The sequence below is a fragment of the Peromyscus eremicus genome, chromosome 8a (genome assembly GCF_949786415.1).
Source record: "Peromyscus eremicus chromosome 8a, PerEre_H2_v1, whole genome shotgun sequence".
In the NCBI taxonomy this organism is placed as follows: domain Eukaryota; kingdom Metazoa; phylum Chordata; class Mammalia; order Rodentia; family Cricetidae; genus Peromyscus; species Peromyscus eremicus.
Genome location: NC_081423.1, coordinates 35,278,451 through 35,305,923, shown reverse-complemented (window position 1 = coordinate 35,305,923; position 27,473 = coordinate 35,278,451). Strand labels below are relative to the sequence as shown.

The following is a 27,473-nucleotide window of genomic DNA, read 5'->3' as shown; positions in this document are numbered from 1 at the left end:
CTCCCCACACTCTTTTTTAAGAGAAAGTGCTGTACATAGACACTATTTGTTTGGCCAAGAAGAAAAGAAGAAATAGCAAAAATAACAGGCTGGAGAATTGTGTTTCTTTTCACTGAGAAAAGAAAGTACCTAGAAAAACCTTTTGATTTGGACAATGAACTCATAAACCAGTTTGTTTTTATACAGGGCAATGTTGTAACTTCACTGTTAGTTCCAAATTCAACACAGTACAAAACAAGGAAACATTTATTTACTACACTCACACAGTAATGATTAAGCATCCTGATGTTTGCCCAGGTAGCTTAAAACAGCAAATCTTTAGTCCCCACAGAAGAAGTGTCTCCATTTTTAAGCTAAGTCAAAGAAGAGAAGGGAAAACTCATCACTCGCTGAGCATGGCACTCGGGTACCACTCTCGATTCTGGGACAAGACACGAACCCAAACATCGGTTTCTACTTGGCTTCACTGATTTACCACTTAAGGAACTTAACACAGGCTCAGGTTCTAACAGCTTATCTGAGACAAATTTAACTCTAAGATCACATGACTTGACAAGAAATGTACAAATGTTTGTTAAGAACTTACCATTCTGTCAATCATTTTAAAGAGTCATGAAATATACATAGCAATATATTTATAATCAGAAACTACACTAAGTAGACACATCATTAGTTTGTTAAGTTCTATCTGAAAACATGCCATTTGAAGTAAAATCCTAAAGACAAACTCTCCAGTTCTAGGGTTTAACAATCATCCTACTGAAGCAGCAGCCTCCTTTCACAAGCGCAGGCCAGCAACAAGACAAACTGCAATACGTCAGACAAACAAGTCCCCAAGTTCTTCTGAAGAACGCCAACGAGTTGCCCGAGAGGTTACACAGTGGCCTTGATCTTTATTTTCCTTGACCTGGAACTCTACAGATTCCATAATGGACCAATCGATTGACCTTGTTCATGAACAGCACCACTCGTGCCCCCTGATACAATTCAAACTGACTCTCAGTTCTCAAGTTTATTATGAAAACACTGCGGTGACTTGGGCAGTGACACCATCTTACAGGAGGAAACAGTTCTGTTCAAAACAACTCACCAGGTTTTCTGACAGTAACAAAGAACAACGTGGGGCTGAGATTGGAGAAGGGGATAAACTGAGTGCAGACAAATCATACAATTAAATTAAATGGTATCCCTGAAAAGAAACAAAACAAGAGGGGAGGCCTTGGTACTTATTGAGAAATGTTCATTAAGCTCCAATGATTGTTTGCTATCCTCATCTACAGTCATGCTGAGTAAGCTACAGCTAAGTGGAAGGCGACTGGACTCCCAGGTGTTAATGTTTACATCCTATTTCTGCAGTCTCTCGAGAAAGCAAAAGTAACTACAAACAGCGCTAGGCCAGAAACTGGATTCTTGACCAACAATGTCGCGTCAGCATGCAATGAACTGGTTCATTCTAAAGTGGTCACGGCTGTTGATGACAAGAGGCTTTGTATTTTTATATGGCACATCTTTTTGGTCCGTGTGAAAACAAGTTTTTTGAATGTTAACTATTTTCTGACACTTTGGAGTTACTGTTGCTCTTCCCATTTCCATTAGGTCAATATACGGTTCATGGCAATACTGTACAAGTTTAAATTTTCATTACAGGAAGTAGTCTGGGGTACGACGAGTGACATGTGGCTCGCCTCTACGAGGCGCTGGATCAAACTGCAAGCTGAAAAACAAAATAAGATTTACTGTTTCTCTTCTAAGAATACACTCATGTATTTATCAAAATTAAGACCTTCAATTTTTCAAATGTTATGGTTTATTTCCTATCTAATTCCAGCATATTTTAACAGACTAGAACCCAACTTTAGAGCCAGGTATACTGGGGTACAGCTGTAACATCAGCACTTGGGAAGCTGAGGCAAGAGGATCACACTTCTAGACCAGCTTGGGCTATAAATACAAAAAATGAAGCCACCTTTAATTTCAGCACTTGGGAGGCAGAGGTCAGTGAATTGAATTCTGGCTAGCCAAAGCTACACAGCACTTCAAGTTGGTTTATTTTTAGGGATAGGGCACTGATCATGCATAGTTTTAACTGTCAACCTGGTACAAGAGAGTCATCACCTGCGGACAGTTTTAATTGAGGACTTGTCTAATTCAGGCTGGCCTGTGGAAGACTGTCTTCATAACTGATGTAGGAACATCAAGCTCATTGTGGCCAATACCACTCCTTAGACAGAGGGCCCCAAACTGTTTAAGAATGAAGAAAGCTGATTGAGCATAGGCAAGGACCCACACATTTATCTCTGCTTTTTTTGTTTTGTTTGAGTCAGGGTTTCTGGATATAGCCCTGGCTGCCCTGGACTCTATGTAGACCAGGTTGGCCTCAAATTCCCAGAGATCCTCCCACCTCTGGTGGAATTAAAGGCATGTGTCACTGCACCCAGCTCTGCTCTTGCCTGTGGATGTTATTTGAGTAGCTGTGTTTAGTTCTTGATTCAGCTTCCCCTCAATGATGGACTATAACTTGGAACTATAGGCTAAACAACTGTTCCCCTTAATCTCATGTTGCTTTTGGTCAGTGTATTTTATCACAGTAACAGAAAAAGTAGTCAAGGATGTCCCTAACCTCTCAATCCTCCTGCCCCAGTCTCATGAGTACTAAGATTAGAGCTGTGTTCTTCACAGACTTGGAAAGAACAATGTTCAACTTCATATGGAAAAACAAAAAACCCAGGATAGTTAAAAGAATCCTGTACAATAAAGCAACCTCTAGAGGAATCACCATCCCTGACTTCACGCTCTACTATAGAGCTATAGTAATAAAAACAGCGTGGTACTGGCACAAAAACTGACACACGGACCAATGGAATCGAATTGAAGACCCTGACATTGTTCCACACACATAAGAACACCTGATTTTTGACCAAGAAGCCTAAACTATACAATGGAAAAGTATCTTCAACAAATGGTGCTGGCACAACTGGATGTCAACATGTAAAAGATTGCAAATAGATCCATATCTGTCACCATGCACAAACTCAAGTCCAAATGGATCAAAGACCTCAACATAAATCCAGTTATACTGAACTTGATAGAAGAGAAAGTAGGAAGTATTCTTGAAGGCATTAGCACAGGAGATTACTTCCTAAATATAACACCAGTAGCACAGACACTGAGAGCAACAATTAATAAATGGGACCTCTTGAAAGTGAGAAGCTTTTGTAGGGCAAAAGACATGGTCAGTAAGACAAAAAGACAGCCTACAGAATAGGAAAAGATCTTCATCAACCCCATTATCTGACAGAGGACTGATCTCCAAAGTATATAAAGAACTCAAGAAACTAGACATCAAAATACTAAACAATCCAATTAAAAAATGGGCTATAGAGCTAAAAAATATTGAACAATCCAATTAAAAAATGAACTATAGAGCTAAACAGAATTTTCAAAAGAAGACTCTCAAATGGCTGAAAGGCATTTAAGGAAATGCTCAACATCATTAGATATCAGAGAAATGCAAATCAAAGCGACTGTGAGATACCACCTTACACCTGTCAGAATGGCTATGATCAAAAACACTGATGACAGTCTATGTTGGAGAGGATGTAGAGCAAAGGGAACACTCCTCCACTGTTGGTGGGAGAGCAAACTTGTACAACCACTGTGGAAATCAGTATGGTGGTTTCTCAGAAAACTGGGAATTGATCTACCTCAAGACCCAGCCATATCACTCTTGGGCATATACCCAAGGAATGCTCAATCATACCACAAAGATACATGTTCAACTATGTTCATAGCAGCATTACTCGTAATAGCCAGAACCTGGAAACAACCTAGATGCCCGTCAACTGAAGAATGGATCAAGAAAATGTGGTACATATACAAAATGGAGTACTACTCAGTGGAGAAAAACAATGACATCATGAAATTTGCAGGCAAATGGATGGAACTAGAAAATATCATCCTGAGTGAGGTAACCCAGACTCAAAAGGACAAACATGGTATGTACTCACTCACAAGTGGATACTAGATATAAAGCAAAGGACAACTAGACTACAACCCACAGATCCAGGGAGGCTACCTAGCAGGGGGGACCCTAGGATGACTATGGCTTATAATAAAGTTTTGGTTTTGCCCAATCACTGGGCAAGCTTTAGTGAAACATTTTACTATTAAGGTAAGAATTTGTACTGTATCAAGAAAATGCTGGCCATAATTTCAGGAGGGGAGGCTAAAATCTTTTTAGATTATGGATTAGGCTATAGAAACATGTCTGCCGTAAATCAAACAGTGAAGGTGGAAGATGACTAGAAAGCTCACTTACACACCTTAAGTAAAACAGCTCTCTGAGTGATTAGAGCTATGAACCTGTGTTGTAACTGTACTTCACGAACAATCAACTTCAGTCCTAGAGGCTACATTTTTATATAATGGAGCCCCTTCAGTACAATCAGAACTACACAATCACACCCTGTTCTAAATAATAACAAGAAATTGAAGACCTAGTAATTCACTCTGGGCTCCAAATAAGGGAAGCTGTTATTATTCCTGTTACATGTAGGTCCATTCCCATGAAAACTTAAAAAGTCACCCTGTAATCTGGTTTACCAAGAACTGGAGAACATGCAGCATTAGCTCAGGGTAGATACTTACAAAGAATACTTAAGAGTGTCATCAAGTTCCATGATTGCAGCTTGGTTACCACAGCGATAGCAATAGTTTGGAGCACTGAAAATTGTTACTACATTCCGGTCATGGCACCAGTTATATCCCTGTAAAAGAAGCAGGAAAAAAAAGTTACTTGCCTACCTACACAGGTAAATATGACTCTACTAAGACAGAAAAATGACAGTTTCTCTCCAAGAAGGTCAATTTTTTGTATTTCATACAACCTATAAAATGTACATGAATATATTCGTCATTGCTAAAATGGATTTTTTTTTTAAAAGCATTTAAAACAAGCCAAATATGGTGGCATACACTTTTTTTTTTTTTTTTTCTCGAGACAGGGTTTCTCTGTGTAGCTTTGGAGCCTGTCCTGGAACTCACTCTGTAGCCCAGGCTGGCCTCGAACTCACAGAGATCCACCTGGCTCTGCCTCTCAAGTGCTGGGATTGAAGGCATGTGCCACCACCGCCCAGTGGTAGCATACACTTTTAATCCCAGGAGGCAGAGGCAGAGGCAGGTTGATCTCTGAATTCGAGGCCAGCCTTATCTACATCGAGAGTACCAGGACAGCCAGAGATATGTAGTAGAGAGACTATATTTCAAGAAACCAAATAAATTAATTAAACAAACAAACAAATCCAACTTAAATATTATCCATCCCCAATTAATAAACTGCTTCTTATATAGTAGGCTTCTATAAATCTTTTACTTACATGACCTTAAACATGATTTTAAAATGAACTTTTTTTTCTGAGACAGGGTGTCACTGTGTATCCCAGGCTGGTCTGGATCACAAGGCAATCCTGCTTCAGCCTAATAGGGTTGCAAGAGTGTGCTGCCATACTAGGCCGAGGATCAGTCCTGACAACACCTTACAGAAAAAAATTGTGGTAGCCCCACGTTTCAAGGTAAGAATCCACTAGAGGAGACTTCCTTCAAATCACCTACAGTACAGGTATCCAAAGGACTACATAAATGCTATGATGTTCCCTCCCTTTCCTAAACACAGACACGCTAAACATGTGTAAACAAACAACTGCACTCTATTATACCTTCTCTATCTCTACATCTTAACCCTGCCACCATTAAATCCAAGTCCCTCCAAGTCATTAGGAATCTGAAGGTACATTAAACATATGTGCCATCACTACCACCACCAACTTGACTTTCATTTGATGCGCATCTACTGCAAAGGGTTAAACTCGAGGGGCAGACTCAGGAATAAAGGAATGTCTCACTATGTCAAACTCCTTTCCTTCAGTTATTACTAAAAAGTTAATCTGGCAGGTTTCAAAGAAAAGAACATACATACCTCCATCACCAGCTGGTGAGCTCTGGACACCCCAACGTGAGACCATTGGCATGATTAAATGTCTCAGAAATATCTTGGCCAAAGGTATAACCAGCTCCTCGAGGAGATATCCCCCAGCCACCACGGTCATCTGGATCTGACCACAGCAAGTCACACATTGGACCCTAAAATGCAGGTAAAGGTTACAAACTGACTTTTACCAAAGTGGAAAACCTTGATTTAATAATTCACCAGAAGCAGAACTCTACAAAATCATTTTTTGGGCAGTATCTGCTGAACAAAGTTAAGGTCGCTCCGAAATGAGAGGCGATTCTAACTAACAAGGCACAGTGCACATCTGCACATCATAGGAGCACTCCGTCAGTAACTTATCCCACCTGCCTGTGTAGCCAAGCTTCACTATCAGACAGTATGGGCTAATGGGGACCACCAGGCGGCTTCGAAACTTCTGAGCAAGAGTAAGAGGGCTCACATGTCATTTCATTTCGGAAATGTGAGTGAACATACAATGAATTAAGCCACAGCTAAACAAGTTTCCTTTTTCCTGAAGAGTGTCTGGGGGGGGGGGGGGTTATCAGAGAGAAGTCCTACCTCATGAGGAACTTCTTGGAGGCGGTCAAGTGCTCGGATGTGATCCAGTGTGTCTATGGACGGTGACAGACCACCATGTAGACAGAAGATCTAAAGAGATGGATTACAAATGGTAACTACACCTAAGAGAACTAAAGTATTTGGGGGACACTTTAGGCAGGAGCCCCTACCATTTAGCCACTGTTCTGGCCTACTCTCAACCACTGAGTACCTATAAAGTATTTGGGGGACACTTTAGGCAGGAGCCCCCACCATTTAGCCACTGTTCTGGCCTACTCCCAACCACTGAGTACCCACTCTTCTTCCCTGAGGCTCCTCAAGAAAGTGCTTCTCTAACCTTACCCACAGCCCCACAACAGACTGGCAATCATCTTCATACTCAGAATTTTCTTCCAAGTTAGTGTGTACCCATCTACCAAGACTAGCAAACAGCCCCGTATCTCTCAGACTACTCTACAAACAGCCCCAAAGCTGAATGAGTTACATTTTCCATGATCCCATTCTGTACAGGTCAGCACCTGATATATAGAAAGCCAGCGGCTCCTAAATACTAAGAAAGCAGATTTTTGGCAAAAGGAGAACCAGCAGTGAGTTTTCAGGTGCACGCACCTGCCCATCCACCAAGGCAGTGAGAGGAAGATAGTCAAAAAGGTCTGTGAAGTATTTCCAAACGTTTGCATTTCCGTATTTTCTCAAACACTCATCGTAGAAACCATAAACTTGTGTGATCTGTCTGCTCTCGTGATTCCCTCGGAGTATGGTGATACGCTCACGGTAACGAACCTAAAGCAAAACGGAAAACAGACTGATAGTTCTTTCCAAAAAACAACCAGCAGCTCATAAAATTTTCTATAGGGAAACCCAGAGTTCCAACTTTGAAGGAAGAAACACACATTTCTATACTTCAATGAACTGAAATCATAGATTATAATCCCATCCCCCCCCCCCCGACAGGGTTTTTGTGTAGCTCTGGCTGTTCTGGAACTCGCTCTGTAGACCAGGCTAGCCTAGAGCTCAGAGATCCACCTGCCTTTACCTCCCAAATTTGGGGATTAGAAGTGTGCACTACCACATTTGGCGATTACAAACATCTTAAAAATAAAATGTTTATCAATATCACCTCAATTAAAATCAAACTCCCTGTACCATCTTGTGTGAAATAAAATCATACAGTTTTTTCTATCACTTTTACTAAATTTATAGTTAAGCGACAATCCTCCTCCTCAGTTTTAGCACCTTGGATTACTTACAAAGATCCCTCATACTTATCTGCAATCCCTCCCGCTACTCCCACTATCCCAGCTCCTGACAACCACTGATTTACTTTCCTCTCTTGAGAATGGCTTCTCTAGACATTTAATATTAGTGAAAAATTACACAACATAGCCTCTCGTGCTGCAGACTCCTTGGAGGACTATCGTGAAGTCACCATGCTGGAGCGTAGATGAGGGTGCACACCTTTCACAGGTGTACACTAGCTCCCAGGATGGCCCCACGCCATGGCTTCTGTATTTGCTCCGTTAGTTACTGAGCTCATTTGCTCACATGCTTCCATTCCTCTTGAACATGTTCCTAGAGTGCAGCTACCGGGCTACAGGATTGGTTTAGATGCAACTTTATTAAAATTCTTCAAAGTGGTCAGACATTTCCCATTCTTGAGAGGAATGGATGAGGAGTCTAATTTCCCGGCATATTCATCTATGGTATTGACTATAGTCACTGTATTAGTAAAAGACATGAAGTAGTTGGTATCTGTGACTTGAATTTCCTAATGACTAACGATGTTAACTAACCACATTCTTACTAACCATCTATCTTCTAGGATGAAATAACTATTTAATCTATCTAAGGTTAGGCATAGTGGTCCATGCAGAAGGATGAAGAGTTTGAGGCTTGTTCAAGTTACAGTATGATCCTGTCTCAAGCAATCTGTCTTAGCTGAGTGGTGGTGGCACACATCTGTAATCCCAGCATTCAGGAGGCAGAGGCAGAGGCAGGCAAAGCTCTATGAGTTCAAGGCCAGCCTGGTCTACAAAGCAAGTTCCAGGAGAGCCAGAGCTGTTACACAGAGAAACCCTGTCTCAAAAAACCAAAACGTCATAAATAAATAAATAAATAAACAAATAAAATTTTAAAAAAAATCTATCTTGACATGGCTTCATATGCTTATTATAATCCCAACACTAAGAAGACTGCAACCAACTGGAGGACAGCCTTGGCTAGATACCCTGTAGAATAAAAAACAACAAAACAAAAAACCCAAACAAGCCCCTCCAAACAACAAAAACCCTACCTTATTACTAAGAGGCTTTAAAAAAAAAAAAAGGTATGTGCAGGCTAGTGAGATGGCTGAGGGTAAAGGTATCTGCCATTGAGCCTAATTTGGAAATTACATTTCATTTATGTTAAGTGTATGTGTCATTTCATTCTGCCCATGTGGGTTCCAGGGATCAAATTCAGGACATCAGGTTTAGTGGCAACTGCCTTTACTCAGCCACCTCACTGGTCCAAGATAGCCTATGCCACAAGACAAGCTATGGCTACATTTCATCTGTTAGCTACCAGTTTGCTCTCTAGGACCCACAGGGTAGAAGGAGAACTGACTTCTATACATGCTTGATGGTATGCATGTATGTACCCCCCTGCCCCCCCCCCCCCAGTTACACAAAACCACAGGTAACTGTAAAAATGTTTTAAATCTGAAGTGGTGAACCTGTACTGGCATGCAAGAGGCTGAATTCAACCAGAAGCACCAAGAAAAGAACAATTTAAACGAATGTTGTCTTTTTTGCAGTATCTTAGAACCACTTCTCCTGTCTCCATTTCCTGAATGCTAGAATTACACGCATATTTAACCATGCACCTAGAATGTGCTGGGGGTCAAGTGCAGGGCTTCCTGCATGCTAACCAAGCATTCTAGAAACTTGGCTGCATCCCCAGCCCTGGATTATCATTCTATGAACACAGCTGAGAAATCTGAGCCTAATCAAGTGTGCAGATATTTTTTCCTTCTTAAATTTACAGCCTTTGCTATTAATTTAGGCCAACAATCTGTTTGATGCATTTGTTCAGACACCATTTGAGAAAGGGCCACCTTCCCCAGTGTTCATTTGCTAAGGGCTGCCATGAGTTTCGGAGAGGGTCCACACACTACAGAGGTGCCTTTCCTCAAGATGTCAGCAGAGCTGGGGTCTTCTAAAGGCTTCTCTTGATTTATAGACAGCTGTTTTCTCAATGTGGTCTCTCATCTTCTTCCCTATGTTCATGTGCACCTGGAGGCCAGAGGACAACATTGGGTGTCATCCTCAGAAATGGCCATCTACCTCCTTGGAGACAGCATCTCATTGACCTAGAGCTCACTAGGCTAGGCTACCTGGCCAGTGAGCCTCAGAGACTCTCTCATCTCTACTTCCTCAGGGCTAGGATTATAGGTGCATGCCTCCATGCTTGGCATTTTAAAAAATGGGTTCTGGGAATTGAACTCAGGTCTTCCAACTTCCCTAGCCCCCTAATCTCTTTTATAGAGGAACTAACTCATACTAGAACAAGACCCACTCACATGACCTCATTTTATTTAACTATCCATGTAAAGGGCTAGTAGCAAGCACAGCCACACTCTGAGGTACAGGAAATTAGGATTTGGGCCCGTGACATTTAGGTGGACACAATGCAGTTTAGCCCTTGGTACATAAATTTTTTTGTTGCTGTTTTGAGACAGGGTCTCACTATGGAGCCTTGGCTGGTGGGAGCTTTGTGTTAGATGAGGCTACCCTCGAACTCAAGAGATCAGTTTGCCTCTGCCTCTGGTACTGGGATCAGAGCAGTGCCAAGCAGGCCCACTGGCACATGAATTTACAAGCAGCCCATTCCTTCTTCCACGGGAACCTGGGCCACCAGCTTCTTGCAGAGTATCCGGAGTCACTGCACCCAGTCCCAACCATCTCCTCTAAACCCTCCACTCAGTATTCTAAGCAGCGCAGACGCTAATCACCAGTCAGCTCTGGCTGACACTCTTCCCACTTCTCTAACGTTAGAAAAACCGGTGATAGCCAATTTCTTGTTCAGAATATTCTGTAATAACAAGCGAGTCTGTTGCCTAGGAAAAGCAGTAAAGTTCCCCCTCCAAAGTCAGACAGCTTCCTAAGCCAGAGGCAGCACTCCACTCTAACATCAATGCCACCGTGTTTCAGTGGTGACTCTTCAGCTCTACATTTCAGAGCTACAAATGACAAGTCAGGAGTCTAAAATTTCCTTCTTTTATGATTTTTGTAAAAGAAAAGGTCTTATGGTTTAAGCCAGACTGGCCTCACCAGAGTCGGGATTACAGACTTCAGTTCGCATGTTTAATTGTTATTACTCCACGGGAATAAACTATTGTTTAGATATTTGCTCACTCTTGTACATTTAGATCAAATTCCTTTTCTAATATTAAAAACAACAAAATCTTCACTTTATAATCTGATCTTTTTCTCTCAATTCTTCCTCCGTGAAATTTTCATAAAATTGTCAAATGATGTAAATAATCCAACACAGATGTTCAAACGCTCCTAATACCTAATGCAGTTATATTATTTCCATAGCTAATGTTCTGAACTAAAACTTCTATTTGATCAGTTTGCCAATCATAGCACTTGGAAGACAGAGGCAGACTATGAACTCTTTGGGTTTGAGGTATACAGAGCTGTGTATTGAGATCCTGTCTCAAAAAAACACACCAAACCTGAGGTATCCCATGACACTATGTTCTGAACCATCTTCTGGCTCCAAATGCCAGACATGATGATTAACTTTGACATTTGCATGATTATTTGCATTCCTAAATGTGCAAGTTTTTTCTAAAATTTAACATTCAGATGAAGATAACAAATCATCATAGGAAAAGAACATTCCAGAGGGCTCTAACCCAGTTCAAAAGGCCCAAACAAAAAAGTAAAATTACCTTAAGAGCTACAAGCAGTGTAACTGTTTCAACTGAGTAATATCCTCTGTCCACATAGTCTCCCATAAACAAGTAATTTGTATCTGGTGATTTACCACCAATTCTAAAGAGTTCCATGAGGTCATGAAATTGCCCATGCACATCTCCACACACAGTGACTGGACATCGAACCTCTTGCACATTGGATTCTTTCGTCAGGATTTCTTTAGCCTACAGATAAAGAAGAAAAAAAAGCAATACATTCAGCATTAAATGGTGCCAAAAAAAGATGCTTTTGATCATATTAATGCAAAGGGCAGACCTGATAAATATGAAACCACAGACATTTTCAACCCAAAATAAACATTAACATTTTTAATTTTAAAATTTACATTTTGTGCCAGTTGGTGGAGGTACATGCACTCAGGCCAGTCAGGATTGTTAAACAGAAAGAAACCCTATCTTGAGACCTGCCCCCCCAATCCCCACCCCCGAAAATCTTACATTTTATGTATTTTGTGTGCAAGTTCTCATTCCACTCATGTGTGTTCTAGTGATCAAATCCAGGTCCTCAGGTTTACTGGCAAGAGACTTGGTTACCTTACTAGCCCACTGGCTATGTTTATAAGACAAGATATGGTTACAGTCTATTCATTGGCTACTTTATGGGGGATGTCTAGAGAGCATGTACCAAGATGACATTCAATCACTACTCTAGTTTGTAAAGGTGATCAAATTTCCACCTCACTAGAATACTGAAGACATCAGTGACACCCACACAAAATCAATGAAAATCAGGACGTGGGCTGGAGAGATGATTCAGTTGTTAAGAGCATTGGCTGCTCTTACAGAGGACTCAGGTTCAATTCCCAGCACCTACACGGTAGCTCACACCCATTTGCAACTCCAGTTCCAGGTAATCCAACACCTCTTCTGGCCTCTGAGGGCACTGTACGGAAGTGGTACAGACATACATGTAGGCAAATAAATACATTTGAAAGAAAAAGAGTGTTTAATGTTGCCTCCTCAGGCTTTGAAGTTTCTTGGTCTTGACTTTTTGGAGGTTAAGACATTTACATTTTTCTCTCATTTTGTTCTATTTCTTCCTAACAATATCAAGTTCTTGTTTTATAATTAGACTATTTAATACAGCACCCATGCTTCCTAGGCTGCTTTTAGAAACCATCACTCAGCCAGACCTCGACATATACTGAAAATGCACACTGGAAAATAATGATCTCCTACACCACCTGAATGACTCTGCCTTGTGCCAACCACCAGAGACACTGGTGTACAAAACAGGCCATTTCCATGGCAAAGGAGAAGGGAGCAAAGAGAACAGACGGACTGAATAAAGCAGACTACCCTAAGCATCACAAAGGAAAGGGAGACCACTTCAAATCATACACGACCAATTACCCATACTGAAATTTTGCTACCCTGCAATCCCAGCCCTCAGGGCCAAAGGCAGAAGGCTTGCCACAAGTTCAAGGCCAGCCTGGGAACCCTCCTCCCCACACAAATAGAGAACAAAGCTGCTAACGAGCCAAAGGGTGACAACCGACATCACCACAGTTTAAGGCCACACATCTGAAACACAGCTAGCTCTCTGTTTCTTCTCCAAAGTCGTAATCTGTGAAAATAGAATCCAAGTCAGTAACATTTAAAGTTAAGTCCCTGCCCACACCTACCAATGCTGTCCTAATAAGTACAACCACGTTAAAAAAAAAAAAAAAAAAAAAAACAAAACAAAAAAAAAACAAAAAAAAAAACCCACTATTTTCTACTCTCCAAAGACTTTTTCCAGACACCCACCAAGTTTAGAATATTTTCAGTAGATACTTCCTAGAAATACTGGGATTAAAGGTCTATGCCAGGCGGGATATACTCTTATATTAAAAAATAAATAAAAATAAAACCAACCAAACCTACACACATAAAAGTAAGCATCCCCATAAACCATAATCCTGCATTTCTTAAGTGAAATAATCATTAGTGGCATTCTGTTGTGTTCTTTCAAACTTTAAATATTTCACAATATTGCCCACAGAAATGAACAGCTTTCATTTGCATTTTAAAACTACATTCTCCAGCACCTACTTTCCTAACAATGCCTCTCTTGGTTCTTAATGCAAAGACACAGACCTGGTTCCTAACTACAGTCAAAGGTGGTGGACACATGAGAACACAGCAATGTGTCTCCTAGGATTTGCTCCTCAACACCCAGTAATACATTCCATTATTCCCAGGAGCAGATACTACACATGAACTTACTCATATTGTCCAGTAAATTGCATATTTCAATATTTGCACTATCAAAATGAAAATGAAAAGTACGAAGTGAAAATTTTTAACTTCTAAATCTGGGAACATTAGGCCAACAAGATGGGTCAGTAGATAAAGGTGCTTGTCGCCAACACCAACTATCTGAGTTTGATCTCTGGACTCCACATATGGAAGGAAAAACCAATTCCAATTCCAACAAGTTGTCCTGACTCCCACCTACATACCCAAACCCAATACATTTAAATTTTTTTTTAATAAGCAAACCTGGGAAAGCTAATCTGCTTTCTCTTTCTGCCCTACTGACCAAATTTCACAAAACAGTAATGATTTAATATGGGAAAAAGTTTTATGTATCAGATGCAATATTAAAAATGTTTTAACAGGGGCTGTAGGGCTGGCTCAGCAGGAAAGGCACTTTGCTACCAAGCCTGATGTTGAGTTCCATATCTGCACCTCATATGGTGGAAGGAGAATCTTGTCCTCGGACCAGTACACACATACACACACACACACACACACACACACACACACACACACGCGCAAAATGTTTTCATAATATAAGGCTTTTTGAAAAAGGATTTTTATTTGTGTATGTTATGTGTTTGTATGCCATATAGTATGGGTATCCAGAGAAGCCAGAAGAGGGCATCAAATCTCCTGGAATTGGAGGTATAGGTGGCTGTGAGCCACTAGACATAGATGCTGGGAGCCAAATCAGGTCCTTTGGAAGAGCACCAAGTGCTCTTAATCGGTGAGCCATCTCTTTAGTCCCAGTTACATACAAACAACAAAAATGCAAACTTACAAAGAACTGGGTTTTTATGTATTTTTTTTTTTTGTCTCAAGTTTATCAACACTAAGAGAATGAGTACAGAAAAGTAAATTATTTTAAATGCCAAGATAATAAAGACTACAGATGTATGTGTCGAAGATTATTGTGCAACTGACTAGGAGAGACGTGTAAGAAGGCTAGCCTGGAGAGCCAACATGCCCTTCTAATTTTTACTGCTATTTAATTCATTCATTCATTTAATGTACGAGTGCTCGTCTGCATGTACCCCTTTATGCCAGGAGAGGGCATCAGATTCCACTAGAGATGGTTGTGAGCCACCGTGTGGTTGCTGGGAATTTAACTCAGGACCTCTGGAGGAGCAGCCAGTGCTCTTAACTGCTGAGCCATCTCTCCAGCTCCTTGTTATTAATTTTTAAGTCAAGGTCTTGTTATGTATGAATACCAGGCTGGCCTCCAACTCAAGAGACCCTTCTGCCTTTGCCCAGTGCTGGAATTAAAAGCAAGCACTACCATGCCCAGCCTCTATGGCCTTTAATGGCACCCTCCAGGGACACAGGCCTTCATCAATCTGTTTTCAAAGGGGGATTACTACCACTCTTTAATATGGTAGAGCTTTTCAAAGTAATTTGATTCATGTTAGAACATTGGAGTGTTTAATCAATTTCAGGCTGGCATTTTTACTCTTGTAGGCAAAGCAAAAGAAAATATTTAAAAAGTTATTGCATCTATTAAGCCACACCTGTGAGCCATGGTGTGAATGCACTCAGAGAACAACTTGTGGGAATTGGTTTCTCTTCCCATCATGTGGGGCCTGGGGAATCAAGCTCAGGCAGTCAGACTTGACAGTTGACATCTTTCCCTCAGAGCCATCTTGCTGATCCACTTTTTACTTCCACCAAAACATTTTCCCCAGGCTGGGTGTGGTGGTGCAGAACTTTAATCCCAGCACTGGGGAAGGGGAGTCAGATGCCAGAGCTATATAATAGAGACCTTGTCTCCAAAAACAAAAACACACACCCAGCCTTCAAATTTCTCAGCTGATGAAACACAAAAAATTAAAGTCTTGCTGGATGTGGCGACACATGTCTTTAATCCCAGTACTTGGGAGGCAGAGGGAGATGGATCTGAGTTCGAGGCCAGCCTGGTCTACAGAGTTCCAGGACTACACAGAGAAACCCTGTCTCAAAAAACAAAAACAAAACAAAAGAATTAGTTATAGGGCTGAAGAGATGGCTCAGAGGTTAAGAGCACTGGCTCCTCTTCCAGAGGACCTGGGTTCAACTCCCAGCACCCACATGGCAATTCACAACTGTCTATAATCTGTTCCAGGGGATTCGACACCCGCACACAGACATGTATGTAGGTAAACATCAAAATACATAAAATACAAATAAATTATTTTAAAAAAAGAATTAGTTATAGCATAGATTGGAACAATCAAATCTGATAGAAACGTCCTAAAATAAGGTTAAAACTAGAAACAGGCTATTTATTAAACAAGACCTTATGGCCAGGAAATGTGGAAGTTAAAATGCAATCCAAACAACGTAGAAATTCTGGAAAGGATGTCATCTTTGGGGGTCATTATCTTACTACCAACAACGTTCTTTCAGAATGTTTGGACTCAGGTATCTCACATCTTCACTATCAGCCTGCTTGCTCTAAGTGACCTTCCTTCTTTTGGTTTTTCGAGACAAAGTTTCAACAGGCTGTCCTGGAACTCAGAGATCCACCTGCCTCTGCCTCCTTAGTGCTAGGATAAAAGGTGTGTGTCACCACGCTTAAATATGGGCCATCCCAATCTTCAAATAAGATGAAATGAAAGTAGGCTTATGTAAATTAAACGTTGTAACTCATCCATTGCAGAATTGTTCAAGGAAGATAATTATAGGAAAAATCGAGCCAGGCGGTGGTGGCACACATCTTTAATCCTAGCACCCAGGAGGGAGAGGCAGGTGGGAAGGAAGGGAGGGAGGGAGGAAGAAAAAAAAAAAAATCCAATCACTTATCATTTCCTTGAGGGGTAAACAGTGGTTCTCAACCATCTTCCTAATGCTGTGACCCTTTAACACAATTTCTCATGTTGTGACCCCTCCAACCATAAAAATCATTTCATTACTACTTTGTAACCATAGTTTTGCTACTGTTAATCAACTGTAATATAAATATCTAATAGGCAGGATATCTGATGAGACCCCCCCCAAAGGGGTTGACTCACAGGTTGAGAACCACTGACTGTAGAAGATCCCAACTGTGTCAAAATCCTTGTATGCACTTACGTATCAAGCTATTCATCAAACGACACAGAAATCACACAAGTTATTCCTGCCACCTCTAAAGCCAATCCATGGCTTTGAAAACTAAAAAGGCAGTGCTGAGACATCCATAACCATGCCTGTCATTCACCTTCCTCTACCTTCCAGCAGTCCAAGAAACCACAGTTCAGCCAGGCAGTGGGGGGCGCACGCCTTTAATCCCAGCACTCGGGAGGCAGAGCCAGGCGGATTTCTGTGAGTTTGAGGACAGCCTGGTCTACAAAGCGAGATCCAGGACAGGCACCAAAACTACACAGAAAAACCCTGTCTCGGGAAAAACAAACAAAAGAAGCCACAGTTCTATAGGCAGTCAAACACTGTCAGAATACTCCCACAGAAGAAGCAAGCTTGTCAAGTAGACCATCATCAAGCTCTCCTTAATCAAGAATCAGCCAAGACAGAAAACAACACACTTGTACTAACTGCGGATGTCAAGGCCCAAATAAATAAGCACCAGATCCAAAAGACTCCCAAGGAAGCAAACCCCACATAGCCCCAATTGGGGCTATGTTCAGCTGCCTCCTGACCATGATATGATGCTCAGGTGTTTAGACTGGGATCATCTCAGTTGGCTAAGTTTAAACAGACATTATTTTTCCCACCATTAAAAAAGAAAGAAAGAGGGTGGTGGTGGCACATGCCTTTAATCCCAGCACTTGGGGAGGCAGAGGCAGGCAGATCTCTGTGAGTTCGAGGCCAGCCTGGTCTACAGAGCAAGATCCAGGAAAGGCACAAAGCTACACAAAGAAACCATCTCAAAAAACAAACAAACAAAAAAAAAGAACACTTGTTGGGGTTGGGGATTTAGCTCAGTGGTAGATCGCTTGCCTAGCAAGCACAAGGCCCTGGGTTTGGTCCTCAGCTCCAGAAAAAAAAAAAAAAAAAAGGAAGAAGGAAAGAAAAAGAAGACAGAAGCTGTATGTGGTTGCAAATGCCTGGCATTTTGGAAACAGAGGCAGGAGGATGGGGAGTTCAAGGCTGTCCTTGGCTACTAGTTTACTTAAACCCATGAGACATTGTTCCAAAAAGTTCAAGTCCTGGACAACACACTAAGATGGTTTCAAGCCAGGCCTTTAATCCTAGCAACTGGGAGGAAGAGGCAGGTGGATCTGAGTTCCAGGACAGCTAGGACTACACACAGAAACGCTGTCTCAAAAAACAAACTGCAAAACAAGACGCAAACAAACAAACAAACAAACAACCTGTCTCAGAAACAAAAAAACCAACCATTGAATCACATAGCAAGAATCATGATACTTCAGTGTGCCAAAACAAAACAAACCCCTTGTTTCCAATACTGGTTCAGTCATCTAATGCTCATTGTTTGTTCTACTAATAAATCATGACGAAAGTAGAAACCTTCTTTCCTTCTAAGCCAAGGGTTCTGCCCCACCTCTTGACTTTGTTTTTGGAGACAGGAACCCCCTGACTCAAACACAGGGCTTCCCTAACAGTACATGCAGACCTTCACTTCATTATATGATCCAGGCTGGCCTATAACTTAGCCTCACATAGCTCAGATGCCCCTCCTCCTTTTCTTAAGACTAAGTATTTATAGCCCTGAGGTGGGGAGAGCCTCTAACTTAAAGACCCTTAAAGCCTACCGTGTTAGAATTTTTTTTTTTTTTTTTTTTTTTTTTTTGGTTTTTCGAGACCAGGTTTCTCTGTGTAGCTTTGCGCCTTTCCTGGAACTCACTTGGTAGCCCAGGCTGGCCTCGAACTCACAGAGATCCGCCTGGCTCTGCCTCCCGAGTGCTGGGATTAAAGGCATGCGCCACCAGAATTTTTTTTAAGTTTTTGTTTTGTTTTTTACAATTAAAAATTTTTATGTGTATTTTATGTTTTTGCCTTCCTGCACGTCTGGAACTGGAGTTATAGACAGTTGTAGTTGCCATGTGGATGTCAGGAATTGGACCTAGGTCCTCTGGAACAGCAGCCAGTGCTCGTAACTGCTAAGCCATCATCTCTCCAGCTCCTAGAGGCACTTTCTTAAAGGTGGATATTTATAGTGTTTTTCTCTAAAACAATAATATACTCCTGGGAGGTGTGGGGGAAACATGCCTGTAAATCCAGCACTCAGGAGGCCAACGCAGCAAGATCCTGAATTGTAGGACAGTCTGGGCCATACAGTAAGACCATCTTCTAATGCCTCCATACAATAAATAAAAATAAAAAATTAAAAGGTGCTCCAAGCAATTCCTATAATAGACCAAAAGTAGACTCTTAAGGGCTTTACTAAGAAAAATGTGATGCAGCTCACTGGATATTAATGATGTTTTACTACAGAAATAATTCTGTGTTTCACAAATTCTGCCCTGAGTAGTCTCTAGAAGGAGACACTAACCATCAATCATTTTATGTTGGTTTTCATTTTTCTTTTTTTAGTTTTTCGAGGCAGGGTTTCTCTGTGTAGCCTTGGCTGTCCTGTTACTTGCTCTGTAGACCAGGCTGGCCTCAAAGGCATGCACCACCATTTTGCCCTGCTAAAACTTTGCTATTAATTAGAGAAGGGGGCAAAAATCAAACTAAATCTGTGCAGAGATATGCCATCTAGACAAAGTTCAGCAGTGAAGGCCTAATAAGGACTGGCCAACTGAATCCAAAGCAGAAGCACAGACCTCAACAGCACAACCAACTCTGCAGAGTCTGTGGACTCAACTCCACAACTGTGCAGGTGAACGATGGGGCAGTCTAGAACTAAAGTCTGAAGCCTTCTGCTCTGCCCCAACACAAGTGTTAGAATTATCATCTGTGAGATAAACAGTAACCTGGAGAAAAAAAAAAGTACTTAAATGTCATCTATACTAAAATTGACTGAAACAGGAGGGAGAGGGAATGGAGGAGCAACCAACCAGCTGGTCATGCAGTTACAAATTACCCAGGACTCAGAAACATGCCCTCTCTGTGTTCATCTGTTCCAATAAACAACCCCAATTTATAAGTATGTAAAAGCACTGTACTGTGAAGAAATGAAGCAGTTAATCGCAGACTGTTCAAGTCACCTCTCATTCCCAAACTGGCAGCTAGAGAGTCCCCCAACCCCTTCTTAAGCCTACCCTACTCCTATGAAGAAAGCAAGCTATTTAAAATACTGACACCACCAACAAAATATTTTCCCTCCTAAAGCCAGTCCAACTCAGTTACAGCTCAGGAATGAGAGAGCTTTTCCAAAGATAAAAAAAATTTTTTTTTATTTTTTAAAGAAAAAAAAAAAGGAAATAAAAGAAATAGTCACAGTAGGAGCAAAGTGCTGTCCCTTTAGTGCCCTCAGAAGACTCAACTCAAAATTCATGTTTATTTTCTACACACTAAAAAGGATACTTCATAGCTAACTATGACAACAACTTACAATGAAAAAGGGAAAATGTTGGTTACCACAGACTGAACACAGAAATGAATTTGTCCCATTCATTCCTACAGGGTGGGAACAAATAAAGCCTCTTTCTGTGACTGGGCTTTGTCATGCCAGGCAGGTGCTGGATGGCTGAACTACATCCCTAGCTTTCTCTTCATTTATTTTCAGACAGGCTCTCAAAACTAAGTGGTTGCTTTTGAACATGAAATCCTCCTGCCTCAACCTCTGAATAGCTGAGACTCTCTGCACTACCAGGTCTGGTTTCCAGGCTCATCATTCTTGATACTACATGAGATTCATCTTTATAGCCAGTATTTGAAGACAGAGAATTCTGGGCCCCTGGCAGGGGACACGGAGGACAGAGGAATCCACATGTGAGCATAACTATGGTTTCTCATTCAGTTATAACCCAAGCTGCAACACACCCTATGCTGCTAGCACATGGAACAAACCCTCACAGGTGTGTGCGGAGGATTTGGAGATGAAAAGAACATCATTTTGAGTGCCAATTGCAACACAGGCCATTTTACAATTTAGTCTCTCCTCATGAGATTTATATTATGCGACAAAAAAAATAGCCTACAGTTTTCACCTTATCAATCTTATTTATTTATTCATTCATTCATTTTTCTCTGTGTAGCTTTAGAGCCTTTCCTGGAACTTACTCTGTAGCCCAGGCTGGCCTCACAGAGATCCGCCTGCTTCTGCCTCCCCAAGTGCTGGGGTTAAAGGCGTGCACCACCACCGCCCAGCTTCATTTTACCAATCTTATTTGAGGGACAAATGAAGTTAGCCAAATGCAAATGGAATAATTACTGTTTCCAAGAGAGGTGGGACAACACTATCTGATGAATGGAGCTTTGCAGCAAAGGGAGCACAATGCTCAGTTCACAGAATCACTGAGCCCACAATTCAGGCTGGCCCAATCTACATACACCTTCACTATTAACACGTCAACAAGGGCCTGGAAGCAAGATGGGAAAACTGGGATTAGAAGTCATGATCCACACAACTTTTCTCCAGCCCCCCTCACCAGCCTCTTTACCTTTCTGAGCCTTGGCTTTATAACTACAACTAACAGTGACCACACCAAAGTATAATGAAAACATTCTAACATGCCTCTCCCACCTGTCTGTTCTTAATATTTTAACTAGTGCTATGGAGACAGCCAAACAGCCTTTTAAATTAAACCCAGAAATATATTACTTCATCTAAGACTTTAATGTTGGGGACTAGAGATGGCTCAGCAGTTTAGAGCACTTGTTGCTCTTGCAAAGGACCTGGGTTTGAGTCCCAGAACCCACTTAATGGCTTACAACTAGCCATAATTCTGACCTCCAGGAGCACCAGGCATGCACATGGTGCACATACATATACACAGGCAAAACACCCAACATAAATCTTAAAGAAAAAGAAAAGACTGCAATATTGGTTAAAAAGTTCAGCCTATCAAATAAATTAGGAAAGAAGCAGTTTCCTTTTCCCATACGCATGTAGCAAATGTTAAACTAAATGACACCATAACAACTATTTCATTTATAATGTTTGCAAAGAAATGGATAACTGCATTGACTAGATCAAGAACTCCTTTGGGGAAAAAACTAAGAACATTTATTCTTTATGTATTTGGAAGGCCTGAAAGTACAAAGCCAAACTGGCATCCAACCCAAGACACTGCTTAAGTCATATAATAAAAGACCATTTTATTGTATTAGTCCAAAAGCATACTGATACTTTATTTGAGTCAGGATGATCTCTCAAACATAGCTCTGAGTTGGGTGGTGGTGGTGCAAGCCTTTAATCTCAGCACTTGAGGCAGATCTCTGGGAGTTCAAGGCCAGCCTGGTCTACAGAGTGAGATCCAGGACAGGCACCAAAACTACACAGAGAAACCCTCTGTGTGTGTGTGTGTGTGTGTGTGTGTGTGTGTGTGTGTGTGTGTGTGTAGACCAGAAAAACATAGCTCTGGCTATTCTCAAACTCAAGAGATCCACTTGCCTGTTTCCCAAGTGCTGGAACTAAAGGTGTGGCCACTACGGGCTTATTATTTTCGAGGCAGGGTCTCACTCTATATAGTCTTGGCTGACTTCAAAGTCACAGAAGTCCACCTCCCTCTGCCTCTGCCTCTTGGCCATCCTTCTGCATTGGCTTCCAGAGGGGATTACAGGCATGCATGACCCACACTTAGCAAGTTGATAGTATTTACTTTTTTTCAATCTGTTGATGGAACTGTGCCTAAGATGAAACTGCACATGCTCACGCCAAACACAGCAAAGGTACGAACTTGTACACACAGTAAGCTTAGCTTGGGTAGGAACCTGAAGCCCATCTTTCTTTTTAATGAGTCAGCAACACAAAAACCATGCTCACCACCGTTATGATACATATTTGGATCCTTTCTGCTTTGAAGCAACACTGCTACTGTGGACAAGGTACCAGAACAGTTTTCAAGCTGTTCAATCAGAGTGAGCACTAGGGTTTACTTCTTCCTTTACACAAGGGAGGACTATCATCCCTTCTTATAATGAGATCATCAGTAGTTATTTTTGATGGGCAGTAGTTCTTTAACAAGCACTATTAGACTGATGGAAAATTTAGCTTATTATTTTCACATTTTCCATGAAAGCTGTACACGGTGGCACATGTATCTGTAATATATGTCTACAATCCCAACACTTGGGAGACTGAAGCAGGAAGATGGTGAGTCTGAGGTTGGCCTTAGGCACAGAAACACAGCTGTCTCAAAATAAAATAAGACAATAAATGAACAAATAATATTTAGAGGGTAAATACACCAAAAACAAACGTAGTTTTTACCTAAAGACAGAACTGGAAATAAAACATCTGTTCTGTCTTACTAGGACTTGTACAAGGTATACCAAGGCCTGCATCTCCCAGCCTAAAACATCTTAATATTGTTTAAAAGGTGTACATAGTTACTAAAGTTGAAATACAATTAAGAACCAAAGAGGTTAGGCAACAACATTCATCAAAAGAACCTATTTCAAGGAAACATTAAAATAAATTCAAATAACTATTATTTTCATTTACTTTTTAATTTTTTTAAAGGTAACCCCCCCCCCCCCCCCAGTAATTCTGGCTGGCCTCTGCTGGGATTAAAGGCATGCACCAATCAAGTTTTTTTTGTTGCTGTTTTTTTGTTTGTCAAGACAGGGTTTCTCTGCTTAACAGCCCTGGCTGTCCTGGAACTCCCAGAGATCCCTCCTGAGGTGCCGGGATTAAAGGCCTGTGCCACCACCACCAGGCTCAAGAATTATTTGTTGGGGGAGTTCCTGCAGAGCTGCAGCTGGTTTGACTCTGAAGCTTTAATCTGCCTTTTGTGATTGCTACCTTCTGTCTCCTGGTACCTTCTATGTATCTTGTCTGAGAGTTTTCTAAAGGTGCAAAGCCTATGCAAACTTGGTTGAGGAACAACCCGGAAAACGCAGGCATTCCTTAACTGAGAATTTGCATTTGGCATTGTCCCTTTGGGGAGCTTAAATAAGAGGTATTGGGATACAGAAATTAACTTGCTAAAGGTGTAAATTGGAGAATAATAAAAAAGCCCTTTGCTAAGAGTGAAGAGTCAGTCTGGAGAGACTGATCCCCCTGCAGCTGGAAAAGGCTTGTGTGCTTTGGGTCTTCTTTCCACAAACTTGCGTGAACCTACATTTATACAACAACAGCTATTATTATTATTATTATTATTATTATTATTATTATTATTGGTTTTTTCGAGACAGGGTTTCTGTGTAGGCCTTGCTGTCCTTGAACTTGCTCTGTAGACCCTCTCCCAAGTGCTGGGATTACAGGGACACACCACCATGCCTGGTTTGGAGAGAGGTTGGTTGGGTCCCAGTCCCAGTCCATCACAGCAGGGAAGTCACAGTGGCAGGAGCCTGAGGAAGGTCTCATATCATAATCAGAAACACAGAGCAATGAATGCATGCTCACACTTTTAAAATTACATTTATTTGCGTGTACAGGTCAGAGGACATCTTGAAGAGTAAGTTTTTTCTACCACATAGGTCCTAAGGGGTCAAACTCAGGTCACTGAGGACCTCAACCATAGAGAGCCTCCTCTATGCTTACACAATTGAGGACCACCCCCCCCCCCCCCTGCAATCTAGGGAATGGTGCCACCTGCAGTGGGTGTGTCTTCCCATCTCAACATAAAAGAAGGCACTCTTAAAACATGCTCACAGGTCAACCTAATTTAGACAATTCCTGAAACTCCCTTTCCTGGTGACTCTATAGAGCAGCGGTTCTCAACTTGTGGGTCATGACTCTTCCACAGGGATTATACACAGATCAGACATCCTGCATATCAGACATGTACATTATGATTTATAACAGCAGCAAACAGTTATGAAGTAGCAACAAAAATAACCGTATGGTTGGGGTCACCACAACATGAGGAACTGCATTTAAGGGTTGTAGCATTAGGAAGGTTGAGAACCAATGATCAGAACATGTCATGTTGACAATACCATTCTAGTCTTTCCAACTAGATTAAATGTTTCTTGAGAGGGCTGGAGAGATGGCTCAGAGGTTAGGAGCACTGGCTGCTCTTCCAAAGGCCTGGAGTCCAATTCCCAGCAACCACATGGTGGCTCAACCATCTGTAATGAGATCTGGTGCCCTCTTCTGGCCTGCAGGCATACATGCAGGGAGAACACTATACATAATAAATGTTTTTAAAAAATTTCTTGAGAATTTATTCTTCACTGTCTTCTGATTCCCTTCATAACAGCATGCCATCTTGGATACTCAGAAACACAAGTGCTAGTTTAGGACACAATCCTATCAAATTAGAGGTGACCTCAGAACACAGTTTAACTATTCTACAGTAAATGGTCATCTGAAAATCAGTTACAGTCACTTAGTTAGGAAACAAAAAGTAGTGATGTCTCGTCTAACAGCCCAATGAGTGGTCTTACTCTTTCCATACAGATGACCAGCCATCTAGCTGACTCAAAATGTTCACAGTCAGCACCTAGAAACTAAGGCCTGGCAATATATATTGTTTTTTTGTTTTGTTTTTTGAGTATAGTAAGTAGTTCTTAAAAAGCTTATTCCTCCTAGCCAGGCAGTGGTGGTGTCTGCCTTTAATCCCAACACTGGGAGGCAGAGGTAGGCTGATCTCCATGAGTTCAAGACCAGCCTGGTCTAAAGTTCAGATAGGTAGGGCTACACAAATAAACCTCGTCTCAAAAAACAAACAAACAAAACTTACTTTTAAACTTTAAAAACAGCAACCTCATTTGATGTGAGATCAAAATACTGGAGATTCAAGTGGGGCATGGTGTAGCACACAAATGTAATCCCAGCACTTGGGAAGATGAGAGCCACAAGTTCAAAGGTACCCTGGCCACAGAACCAGTACCAGGGCAGCCAAGGATACCTGGAAGGGCAGGAAGCCTTGTTGAGATAAATAAATTCACACTCCAATTGTTCTCAGCAGTTTCTGAAAAACTGTCGTCAGAAAATATTCATCAAACACAAAAACCTCCTTTTTACACTAAACCATAAAGGAGTGAGCATACAGTGCTCCTAAAATTCTTCCCAACACAAATTACTAACATAATCCTTAATTTTGCATTAAAATTAATTGGGTTTTTTGGTTTGTTTTGTTCTGGTTTTTTGTTCGTTTGTTTGTTTTGTTTTTCAAGACAGGGTTTCTCTGTGTAGTTTTGGTGCCTGTCCTAATTCTCACTCTGTAGACCAGGCAGGCCTTGCCTTCAACTCACAGAGATCCACCTGCCTCTGCCTCCTGAGTGCTGGGATCAAAGGCGTGCGCCACCACCGCTCGGCAAAATTAATTATTAAAATTAACTGTGAAAAGCGAGTCCAAAATGGAGTGAAGACGAACACTCTATATTAGAAAATTGCATTAATAACACTCCAAAAATACAACACAACCAAATGCTTAACCTGTTCTCCCAATTCTTGGGGAAAACCAATGGATCGAGATAACCTGAGATACAAATCGTAGTTATCACTTTGCTGAGTAGACCCAGCACCATGTCTGAAATACAGAAAGAGGTCAACTCGGGTGATTACTAACACTACTTCTAGCCACAAAAATACAATCAAGAAACTTTTTCAACCAAGAAAGGACACAAAATTTGACTCTCTTCCAGTTTGTGTTGCTCATTCTAAACAGAAATGGCACCATGCCAAAGTACGTTACACAGAGAAAGATTTCACACTACCCAATTTGAGTCAGCATATACATCATAAAATGACACTGGATTTCCAATCCCAAAGCTCTTCGTGTAGTATGACTCACCAAATCCTCCATTTCTTCCAACTAAGAAAACTTTATACTCCTCCCTTGAAACCCACTATGACCTTCGTAGAAATTGGGTTAGTGACTTTTTTCAGAATCGTTAAACGCATTTTAAACGGGGCTCCGAGGAAGACAGCTTAAGAAAGCCAACACGAACGCGATGTGACCTTTCCACAGGCGCCGGGGTCTGGCCTAAAAGCCCGCCCGTGGGGAACCCTGTGCGCAGCGCCGGCTCCAAGAAGCAAGCCCGGGTGCAAGCGCAATGCCTTTTCTCCACATCGCTGGAGCTCCGGGTCCCGTTCCTGGGCCCAAAGCAGAGCCAGTCCCCGGCCGGACCACGTAGGGTCCCGGCCGCCCTGCTCCCCAGCGTCGGGCCGGGCCGGGAGGCTCGGAAGCCCGGAGTCCGGCGCGCGGCGCCATCTTAGGCCGCGGCGGCGGCGCCATCCAATCAGCGCACGGGAGGCGGGGGGCGCCGGGTCGCTCGCGAGTCGCCGCGGGCAGCGCCGGGCGCCGGTGTACGAGGTTCGAGGGGCCCGGCCTCCGTGCCGCCATGTTGCACCGTCCCCGCGGCCTCCTGATCGGAGGGCCCGGGCAGCGGCCGCACCTGGGGCCTGGAATAGCTCACCTTCTCGCAGAGGCTCTTGACCTGGGACTCGGAGAGCTGCTTGCACTCGTTCAGCTGCTCGATCCACTGGTCCAGCTCCTTGGTGAACAACTTCTCGTCCATGATGACGCCCGCCCGAACCGGCTGCCGCTCCGCGCTGCTCCCGCGCCGCCGCCCGCACCCGGGCCACACGCACACGCCGCCGCCGCTCCCCGGGGTGCTTCCTGCGGCCCCTGGCGGCTGCTAGGCGCTGGCGCCGGCCCGCTGGCTCGCTCCGCAGTGCTGGGCCGCCGGCCGCTGTGCCTCCTCCTCCGCTCGCCCTAGCTCGGGACTCGGCTTTCTGTA

At 42.2% G+C, this 27,473-nt stretch overlaps 1 protein-coding gene across 1 annotated transcript; it reads right to left on the bottom strand.

The window, feature by feature from the left end:
• Positions 1-997: 997 nt before the first annotated feature.
• On the bottom strand, positions 998-27,473 carry Ppp2ca (protein phosphatase 2 catalytic subunit alpha). The gene is given in 8 exon segments (XM_059270517.1): positions 998-1,714; positions 4,648-4,766; positions 5,975-6,004; positions 6,007-6,138; positions 6,566-6,655; positions 7,175-7,348; positions 11,505-11,714; positions 27,150-27,473. Coding segments are annotated over 8 exon segments (930 nt in total). The 5' UTR covers positions 27,252-27,473; the 3' UTR covers positions 998-1,641.